General features: G+C 31.8%; 1 protein-coding gene across 1 annotated transcript; it reads right to left on the bottom strand.

Annotated features, from left to right (window-relative positions):
* Nucleotides 1-421: 421 nt before the first annotated feature.
* LOC129303920 (pentatricopeptide repeat-containing protein At5g27110) lies at nt 422-3,152 on the bottom strand. Its single transcript, XM_054943503.1, has one exon. It carries the CDS (start codon nt 2,803-2,805, stop codon nt 685-687), a length of 2,121 nt encoding a protein of 706 aa, XP_054799478.1. The 5' UTR covers nt 2,806-3,152; the 3' UTR covers nt 422-684.
* Nucleotides 3,153-11,629: the final 8,477 nt, after the last annotated feature.

Here is an 11,629-nt window from a genome sequence, read left to right on the forward strand (position 1 = left end):
CCATTCTATTTAATCCTAAACTCCTAAATGCACTCTTAAATAATGTCTAAATAATTTACCTAATTCTTAAATTATAGTTCAGGCCAATGTCCTACAAACTAAATTCTATTGTCTTTAATTAAATATGATTTTTATTTATTACATGAAACTTGGAAAATAAGTTGTACTATTAATCTATAAATAGTATATCTTTCTATAGATTTTATTTTTTATATACACAGGCTATGATATTTCTAAATGATATCTCTAATTAAAATACGGGGAAAAAAAAAGTGTTTTGGGGATTATTGCATAGGCCAATTTTGATGCTTCTGACTTATTGCCAATTAGTCTAGTTGGTCACAATATCATAGCATGAAATGCAAAAGAACATTCATCTTGAAATGACTTACAAAAACTATCGACTATCGAAAAATCAAGATACATGAAATTGTTCTTAAATACATTTGCGTAAGTCATGATATTCGTTGTGTTGTATCTAATATACATTGAAACAAAGATGAAGTCTGCAATCAGGCAGAGGAAAGCCAAATTTCTGTTTATTCATCTTTCTTTTTCCATTTTTGTCTTTGCCCTGAGATTGATTTAAAAGCAAAACAAAAAAAAAAAAGTCCCTTGGCACTGGACAAAGGGGATCACTGTCTCAGGATCCATGTCATTTTCGTACTGTTTAACCTACTGATCCTAGCAATTGCTCTCTGCTTCATCATCAAGATGATCTATAAATGGCAAAACCTCATCTTTTTCCATGTGACTGGTAAGATTTTCAAGACATTCATTGATTGATTCTATTTGCCAGTATGAATTGTCTTCAACAAAGAAAGGTTGGATCTTCTGGTCAATCTCAATCCAACTACACCCAGGCCTCTTCTTTAGTCCAAGCTCTCTCATCTTTAATCTTACCTTCCGCACCTCATCCCATTTCTGAACAGAAGCATAAATGCCGGATAAAATAATATAAGTTGAATGATCATCTGGGTCCTTATCAACGAGTGTTTCTGCAATTTTAACTCCTAAATCAAAATCTCTGTACAGACGACATGCAGAAAGTAATGTGCTTAGCAACCCTGCATCATCCCTGATTTCTGGGTTTCTTTGCAGAATCTCATAAGCTTCATGCAATCTTCCAGCACGTCCGAGAAGATCAATGACACATGAATAGTGTTCCACTCTAGGTCTAATGCCATAAACATTGATCATTTGGTTGAACAGAGAAAATCCTTCGTCAACCATCCCAGCATGACTGCAAGCAGATAATATGGCAAGAAAGGCAACTCTGTCAGGTTTTACATTGAACCGCTTCATTTCGGCAAAAAGCTCCAAGGCTTCCAATACTCGACCATGAGATCCACATGCAGTGATCATGGAAGTCCAGGATACCAGATCTCCCTCCGGTAAGCACTTGAAAACACTAAATGCTTCATCTACGGCACCGCATTTTGCATACATGTCAAGGAGAGCCCCCATAACAACTTCATTGTTTTTGAGCTTTTTCTCAATGATGAGATTGTGAATCTCTTTGCCCTTTTCTAGTGCTGCTAGTTGCGAGCAAGATGCTAAAACGCTGGTAAAAGTAATAGCATCTGGTTCAACATAAGCTTCTTTCATTTGACTAAAGATGCAAAGGGCTTCAAAATACATCCCTGCAGTCACATATCCTGAAATCATCACATTCCAAGGAACTGAACTTGTCTTTGGTATTGTTGTAAAAACATTTTCAGCTGACTTGACCCTGCCACATTTGAAGTATAGATCCATGAGTGAGCTATTGATAAAAATATCGGGCTGTATTCTGTTTCGTATGATATAACCATGTATTAGTGTACCATCATGTAGCCGGGCTGACCGTGAACAAGCCATTATTATGCTGCTTATAGTAGTCAAACTTGGGTTAAGACCCTCATTGTGCATCCTATTAAAAAGTTTGATACATGAAATACTATCACCTTTCAAACCATAACCGGCAATCATGGAATTCCAAGCAACTATAGTCTTTCTTGGTATTTGCTCAAAAATCTCTATGGCCATTTCTAGATCACCGCATTTTCCATACATGTCAACAAGAGCAGAGCTAACAAAGCTATCTGAAAGAAACACACTACTTACCAATTCTTTATGAATTTCCCTTCCCCTGTCCAAGTCCAGAAGTTTAGCACAAGATGAAATAGCAGTAGTGATTGTCACAGAATCAGGCGCAAAACCACATCTTTTCATTACCTCAAAATATTGTAGCGCCTCTTCAAACTTTCCACTTTGGTAATAGCAAGAAATTACTGAATTCCAACATGCTACATCCTTTTCAGGCAGTTCATCAAACACCTTGATTGCATACTCCAATCCATTGCATTTAGCATACATGCTCAAAAGAGAGCTTCCAACTACCACATCAGTTATTAACCCAGTTTTGATCAAACATGCTTGAAAAATTTGTCCACAACCAATTCTACCCTTTGCTCCATAGGCCTTAAGAACACTGGGATACGTGTAAAAATCAGGCTTTAAGCAAGGGTTAGCTAATAACTTCTCAAAGACGTCTAGAGCTTCTGAGTACATAAAATTCTTAGTGTAAGCCGCCATCAGGCAATTCCACAAAGATATCTCTGATGGGTTTTCAACGGAACAAAAAACATACTTTGCATAATCATACAAATGGGCAGAGAAGTAAAGATTTATCAGGTCCTTGCATAAGGCAAAATCATTCTGTAAGCCTAAAGTGACAACCCTTTGATGAATGAGCTTCCCTTGCTTCAGTGACTTGGAACTAATGCAGGATCTCAAAAGGAGTAGTAGTTTTCTTTTGTCCATTCAACAAAGGAGTGAAGAGACAGCAGATTTGCAAATGCAAAAGGTGAAACCGCGGAACAATCAAGCGTTCAAATTCAGTACGTGAAGGCTTATGGAACTTCATATGTTTAAGAAATGCAGCTTCCCTTAACCACAAAGCATGAAAGACAGAAGAGTCTAAGCTTCCTAAAACAGAGAGAGGAGTTTACCGGAAAGAGAAGCAGAAGCACCAATAATGAAACACAACACCAGACCGCAACATCAAATACAATGTACGCAGCTCACTTAAACAGGTACTTTTTCTCAGCCTACAATCCGCTCTTGCGAGCCACCGTCGAGTTCTCAAGCCTCGCGACCGGAAATCTCTGATCTCAGGTGGAGGGAGCGGCAGCAATGCGAAATTAGAAGGGCGGATGGAGCTTGCTTCAACAAAAGTTTGATAATTTGCGCACTAAAAAAACAGTCGCTAGTTGGATAAATTTTTATGTATAATTATTTAAAAAAAAAAAAACATCTCATCAATTTTTTTTAACTTTGTCTCACTTCTAATGCCTAGGTAAGTGACATTTTCATCAACAATTATATAAAAAAAACAATTAATGCCTTATAGAAAAATTTTTGTGAAAAACATTATACATGTTGGTCATTGACAATAAATTCCTTTTCCTATATCAAAGAATCACACATCATAAAAAGCTTTCGATAAAGAACATTATAAAAATTAGAAGTAATAGAAAAATTTAAAAAAAATATATAAGAGAGATATCAAAAGAATAAAAAGAAAAAAAATTATCAAGGTTGTGAACGGGAAGGCAAGAGAAGTTACACATTTGAATGAAGGAAAGTATTTTTACTTCTTAAAACAAATATGAAATATGAAAAATTAGATGAGGGCAAAATAGTCAAAAAAAAATTGGCTCTACTCCAAAAACCATCAATTTGGAGGGGGCCACCCCCTCTAAATTTTTATCCCCTCCCTTCAAATTTTTCAAATTAAATGAGGAGAGGGAGTCATCTACCATTTCCTTCAATCTCCTCCAACCAAACATATCCTTAGGCAAAATTAATAGCAACAATCATAAAATAAAGATTTTTGGATAATAGGACTAAGGTGCTTCAAATGAATTAAAGTTATAGTCTTAATTCACTTAAAAAGATATGAGGGTTTTTTTTTTTTTGAGGAAATCACTATAAAGTTCCTTCTAAACATTCTTTTTTTAAAGCAAAATCTCCCTCTAAACATTCTAATTCTAATCACTTAAAAATCTCTCCACATACATAAATTTTTATAAAGTTTCAAGAGATATGACAGTAAATAAGATTTTTTATTAAGTAACTAAAATATCTTTTTTTTTAAAATGGAATTGCATAGCACTTGCTCACACACAGGTCTTATTTGATATGATAGAAAATTTTTTAATAGAATTAAAATTGAAATTAGAATAGAATTTAGTTATAAATGTATGTTTGATATGAAAATAGAATATGGATATAATATTAATAAATATATGTATTTAAAATAAATAAAGACCAAAATGGCCTTATAAAAATTAAAAACAAAATCTCAGCCATCACCATCTGCAACCATCACATCAATTTCAAAAAACACCATTAACACACTATCAAACCATAAATTTAGAGAAGAAGCACGTGCCTTCAATTTCATCTTCCCTCTAGGGTTCGATTTATGTTGCTTGTTTGACTCAAGGACTATATTTGAAGGACCAAATCAAGAAACTTCCTCCACAATTGTAGCCTCCAACAATAATCAAACCAACCTCAGATTCTGTGATAACTTCCCAATTGTTTTCAAGTTATGGAGAAATGTAGAAGAGATGACGAGAGAGACAGGGGGAGGAGTTGATCAACATAGAGGGACTAACATCCTAAATTTCAAACGTTGAAATTTCAAGTATTTAAGGGGTAATTTGGTCAAAATAAGTGATTTATGAACTAATGATATTTTTAGAGCACTAATAAGGTTTTTAGACCTTTGGACAACTTGAGAAATAAGCTATGTCAGTGTACACGCCAACCGGGCTCAAGTAGGTAGCTGAAATGGCATGTGGCATTTGTTGTGCCATGTGCTACAGTGCACAACACATTTTAGACATAGAACAGATGAGAAACGTGACTGATTTTAGAAGGAGAAAAGAAAGAAAATGTGAGGATTAATGGAGGAAGAGCTCATGGGTGCTAGGGCTTGATCTTATAAGCTATTTGGAGGCATTTTGAGCAAAATTCATCATTGGATAAGATTCTTATGTCTCTTTCTTCTCTATTATGTGAAATTTCTAAATGTTTGGGGTAATGTGGGACTTGATTTCATATTTTCTTGGGTTTTGACCGAACCCATTGCCTTAGTTAAGGTCTTGAAAAATTAAATTAAGCTTCTAAACTTATATTTATGAGTTTTGTAGTAATTTAAAATTTTTGCTAGGGTTTAGACAAGCCCTAAATAAAATTTGAGAGTTTGGAAGTAATGTGGGTAGAGGATTGGTGACATTAGTGCGTTTGGATATTAAATAGAATTAATGAAGTGTATTGGAAGTGTCAAGGGTGTTGAAGTAAGGTTTGGGGTATTGTGGATATCTAAAATTATGTTAAAAGGGAGTTAATTAGAGTGAGAATTGATGATTAAATATTTAATCTTATAGATTTAATATTGATTGAGTGTTGATATGCTAGTGGGCACTTATGGATCTAAGTTTTGACCACTGTAATCCTTTTATGGCAATAAGATAACAGGATTATCTAAACCTTCTATTTGTGTGTTTGGATGGTTGTGTAATAATTGCAAAAGCTAATATTATTTTTTTGGACTAGTATAGTATCATATGAAAAATATTTATAATTTAGAAATTTTATGTGAAGTGAAATGGATAATTATACTTTTCTCATTATCGTTTTGAAAGCTAAATCCTATATTTATGCATATTTATTTGTTAAATTGTGTGATTTATGGTGGAAATGATTATTATAGTGTAAATTATATATTTCTAGCTATGTGTGGATTTGTTGAGTAAATGTTTGTCATGATCATTATGAGAGGGTGGGAGTTCATCTTAGTCTAGTGTTAAGAACAATGTTTAGAAATTCATATAGCACATTGGCATCGTGGAGGCTTCAATGCACAATTCTATATTTGTTTGATAGTTCCAATACTATTTGAGATAGAATGGGCATACGACACTCCGTATATTTGTGAAAAGGGGGAATCTATGGTCCATAGTGGGTGAAGGTGCCCTTGGTTGAGGTTGCTTCTCATGATTAGTAAGCTTGAGTCGATTCAGTCATATGGATTTAGTTTTATCGAATTGTCAACCCATAGATTTAGGTAGAAGAAATAAGGAAAATATAAGGTTGTGTGTTGATTATGTATAACTTTATTGTATAGCCATACGTGTGTATATGGAACTTGTTGTATATGTTTAAATGCCACTGTACATACTCACTAACTATTATCATACACGAGCGGTTTATTTAGATTATTTAGTTATTGAGTCCTCAACTCACTCTGTGGTTATATTTTATAAGTGAAGGCTTCGATAGGGGTAACGAGAAGAAAGGTGCTATGAGAATTGAGGGACTTGTAATTATATAGTCCTCTCTTTATTTTTTGGTTTTGTAATAAATTATTTATATTTATGCCATTTTAGGATCATGTTAAGTTTTGAGGTCACTTGCATGAGAAATATTATAATTGTGGGTATCTCTACTTGAAATGTTGAAATTGTGATGAAATTGTTGTGAGTAGTTGAGATACCGATACAAGAATGTTTTTATGTTGATCATGTGTTGGAATGGCCATAAAGATTATTATTGTGAATTGTTGTTACCCCTTGAATTTATGTTGAATTTAGGATTTTGATAGTCAATTCTTGGGTAGAATGTTATTGTTGTGGTTTAACTATGCAATTAGGTTGTTTATAGTTCATTTGAGTTGGTTCAAGTGGTTCCATAGTTACTGGCGCTAGGTTTATGGGTTTTGACACCCTTTATGGTTGTTTTGAATGGAAAATAGATCATTTTATATTCGAATGTCTAACTTTTTATTGGTAAGGTGTATAGGTATGAGATTGGTGCCAATAGCTAGGTGGTTCTAAGAGCTACGTGTGGACGCTTGAATCGGTCAAATTGGACATTACATGGTGAAACAACGCCCTCAAAAATTTGGTCCTAGAGTGTTATCATGATAGCTATTTATTGTCATGACAGCAGGAGTACGGCACGGCATAGGGGGTGTGCACAATGGTGCATTACATAGTGAGATGTCTGGGATCTTTGTGTCATCCGCTGTGGCGAATGACACATACACCGCAGCGAATGGAGCATTTTGGAGGTAATCTATGCTTGTTTGTAATATTGTTTGATTCCTTTACTTCCGCTATCTTAATTAATTGTTTTTAACTATAGTTTAAGCTCAAACTTCTTTCAAAAGGGATTCTTGGGATCCTAATTTCTTAAATTATTTTCTAAACATGAGAATTATGATAACCTTATATAAATAATTTAATTAATCTTGTAATTAATCTTAGTTATCATAGTAATGTCTTGTTTTGTGTTTAGTATATTTGGTAATGTTAAAGAGGACATTACAATGACAAAAGGGTGATAAAGCTGGAACATTAAAACCCAAATTTGATGGTAGCCGAGGTGCTTGTGGAAGTAGGAGTAAAGGTGATGGGTAGCCATATGATCAAGACGTTGCTAAGGTCTTACAGTAGGAAGAAGGTGGCTGTCTGGTTAGGACATTGCTGGGTTGATGGCAAAGGTAAGGGGTCGATGAATGCAAGGGGTTAGGATTAATAGTGGGGGCTAGAGGAGAGAGAAAGAGAAAGAGAAAGAGGGGGTATTGATGACAATTCCAAAGAATTGTCCCAATTTCATTATAATAAGGATGGAATTGGATTTTAGGTATTTTGACAGAATTAAAATTCATAAAGAATTTGGATTCATGCATATTGAACTATTAAAAGCATGATTTCAATTCCATGTCTCTCCCCTCCTCTCTCTTTCTTTGCACCCTCCTTCTTCAAAACTCAAACGCTCTCTTCTCCTCCTTTTTCTTCTACTTGGCACCTTCTTCTTTTATATTTTTTGAAGCTTAAATTCCTTTCTCAACTGCATCATTTTGACAATTGTTTGAGGATATATTATGTCTTTTTGAAATTTAAGTGTTTTCTCCATAAATCACCATATTAATGGCTATGTATGTTTTTGTTTCAAAGGTTTTGTGGGTGGGGGGTTAGATTTGTGCAATATAGCAATGCTTTGGTACTTCCTTTAGGAAAAAAAAAGAAACCAAATCCGAACTTGTATGTGTTGTTTTCAAGGTTTATGGCGGCTTTTAAATTTATAGAATAAAAGAAGAAGAATGAAGGTGCAAAGAAAGAGTGGGGGAGAGGAAAAGGAAGAGAGATAGGGTTGAGGCAATTCCTTTTCCCCCCCCCCAAAGCATGGGTGTTTTTGGTTATTGCACAAGAAATCTTATTTATTGTTAAGTCCCTTAGAGTCTTTTAGTCATTTATACATTTAGTGGGACTTTTAAATGATTAGAATGCTTATAAGTGATTTTATAGTGATTTCCCTCCCCCCTCCCTTTTTTTAAAAAAACAATCTTATCTCATGGCCCTTCATACTAATTTCACCCAATCTTTTATATATTCTTTTATATGGCTTTAATCAATATGCCTTTTGAACTAAAATATAGAGTAATGGTAATTAATTCACGAATTTCAAAAAATATGAGTTGAATCTTTAATTTCTTAAAAGGTTTTTTTAATTATATTCTTATTAAATACTTTACATAAGAACATTGATAATAGTGATTAAAACTCCAATGCATTATTTTTTTTAAAAAAAGAGTAATAAATAAAGTAGGGATACAATTGAAAAAATAATTATAAAAGTTATCTAATACCTTATATTTCGAACCAAGTAAGGCTTTTAAAAAATGCTTTATATTATAGGTACGGAGGAGGGGAGTATACACGAGGGGCATTGTTGTATGAAAAAATGTTCAAGATTAAATTTAGACTTTAATGAATCCTTTACTTCTTTGGGCAAAGTTGATGTAGAGAAGCAAGATAAGTGATTAAAATTTGAGTTTAAAACAAGATAACTAATATCTGGAATACTTAATTAAAGTGTTTTATTATTGCGCCAACTTGTGCAAAAGTTATACTCCCAAGCATATATCAAACATAAGATTTTCAATTCCTAGTAGCTTCTTGGCTCAATAGCACTCTCCACTCTCTTAAAAGAAGGTTATGAATTTTTTAACTCGTGTGTTGGAAGGAGTGGGCGTGTGAGTGTGTGCATGTGTCACTTTTTTATATGAGAAAATGGATAAATACATAGGCATGTTTAAGTATTTGTATGTGATCCTTGAAAAAATTAAATGTGATGGAAAAAGCCATTATATATACATATAAACTGCCAATATAATTGATGAAGGGGAAGAATAAAGAGTTGATAATTTAAATTTAACACATACAATTTCTTGTGCCCATGGGATGTTCAAGACCATCAGATGGACAATGGTTGAAAAAATGCGAATTTAATGCCAGATCATTATATAATAGAATTCTCATTGCTGGAATGGTTTTGCTTTTTTGAAAGGAAAAATTACTCATAGGTCTATGGAGCAAATTTATTTATAAATAAGTCTCACAAAATTCATAAACCACAATCAAGTCCCTCGAGACTTGAGTATAATTTGAAATTAGATTCCAAAAATAATAATATCCCTGTTAAACATATAATACATCAATCAAATAATTAATTTACAGTTACTTTATTAGTAATTTATAACTATCATTTTAACTTGTACAAGTGTAACTTCACATATTTAATAGTTAAACAATCATGCTTTATTAACAAAGTTTAATATTAATTGTTTATAACTATTTTATTAGTAATTTATAGCTATAACTTTAACTTTTTACGATTATCACTTAACATATTTAATAGTTAAACTGACTAATTTAATTTAATTATTGAATATATAAAATTACAGTTGTAAAAAATTAAAATTATAATTGTAAATTATTAATAAAATAGTTGTCAATTCTTTAACTAATGTAATGTATATATGTTTGACAGGGACATTATTGTCTTTTTATCTAAATTTAAAATTACATTCAGGTCTCAAGTAACTTAGTTGTGATTTTTAAATTTTGCATGATTCATTTATAAATAAGTTAGCTCCATGGAATTTATGTATAATTTTTCCTACACTCAAGACACTGAAGATTTTTACCTCCTTTACTGCAAATTGGCTCTACAGTAGATTCACACTCAAGATACTAAATCTTAGTGTGTGTGTTAATTTGTTTTTCCTTAAAAAAAAAACCATTTGAATATTGTGTTGTCATGTGCTGAAAATATAAGTAAAAGTTGGAAAAAAAATAGCAAAAAAAAAAAGTAAGTAAAAGCAAGCAAAAGAATACGAAAATTATGCATAAGTAATACATTATCAAGCAATGGGCTAGGGAAGCAAGAAGTCATGTTGTAAATGGTATTAGAGGGAGTGAAATTTTAGACTTGAAATCACAAACAATTCATGCATAAAATGTAAAAATTAGAAAAGAAAAGTTGCCAAAATTCTTGAAAGTTTTGAGCAATGTTCAAATTCCGTCACCTTTGCTAAAAAAAAAGGGAGGGGAGTTAAGGGTTATTTTTGTCTTGAACTATATACAAAAGGTCATAAATTCTTTGAAATTCAATTATGAATTAATTCTACCTCTTAACTTTAAAAATATCCTTTTTCATTACCTTGCCGTTTTCTTATTGTTAATTGTCCACTAGTGAGCCCCACATTATATTTTTTTAATATTTTTTATTATAAAATATTTGAGTTGAGAGACAAAAATAACTCTTCTAATAAAAGTTGAGGGGTAAAAATGACCCTTAACCTAATAAAAAATATTAAGAAATAGTGAGACTCACTGATGATTAATAGACGTTAAGTATTTTTAACATCAGGGTGATGACGGAGGGAATCCATAAAGTTAAGAGATAAAATTGACCTACTGTTGAGTTTAGGAGTATTTGTGACATTTTATGTACAATTCAAAAACAAAAATGATTCTTAACCAAAAAAAAAGTTTGAGTTAGTAGTGGTCACAATAGCAAACTTCCCATCCCACATGCAAATTGTGATATAAAAAAATTGATCTTTTAGAGAAGGGAACACAAAAAAGAAAATATACATGTAAAGGATATGTGGCTTCAAAAATCAGATTACTTAAAATTTGACCTTTAAGAAAGATATATAACATAACCAGTCAAAAGATGGTTAATTCATAATTCATTAATCTTTACATGTATATTATTTTACTTACTTCCTTTGTTAAAAAATATAAGACATTTTTAACTGAATCTCACTCTAAATAAAGTAGTTACTTGTTTTTAAATTAACACTATCTTTTCATATTTACTTTTATTTGATAGAGTGTTTAACTGTAAAATAAATATAAAAGGATTTATTTAATAGGAATACTTAAAAAAAAGATAATGATTACATATTAAAAGATTAAAAATACCTTATATTTTTAACATCCAATTCTTCAAAAAATAAATTATATTTTTAAATGAAGGGAGAGTATTATTTTTGAAACACATTGCAAATTGTTACTTGTAGTAGCATCTTTATAGGTATATAATGAATTGACCTCATAGTTAAAATATTTATTAATTAAAATAAAATATAAAAATAAATAAGAATAATTTTGAAGCCTTTACACGAGCAATAAAAAATTATTAATATCAATATATAATTATTTATTTACAAAATTCATAATCTATAGTTGCATCAAGAGGTAGAACAAAAAATACTTTT

Source organism: Prosopis cineraria, unplaced genomic scaffold (genome assembly GCF_029017545.1).
Source record: "Prosopis cineraria cultivar Desert tree isolate PC_DT_omini unplaced genomic scaffold, ASM2901754v1 PC2, whole genome shotgun sequence".
Classification (NCBI taxonomy): domain Eukaryota; kingdom Viridiplantae; phylum Streptophyta; class Magnoliopsida; order Fabales; family Fabaceae; genus Prosopis; species Prosopis cineraria.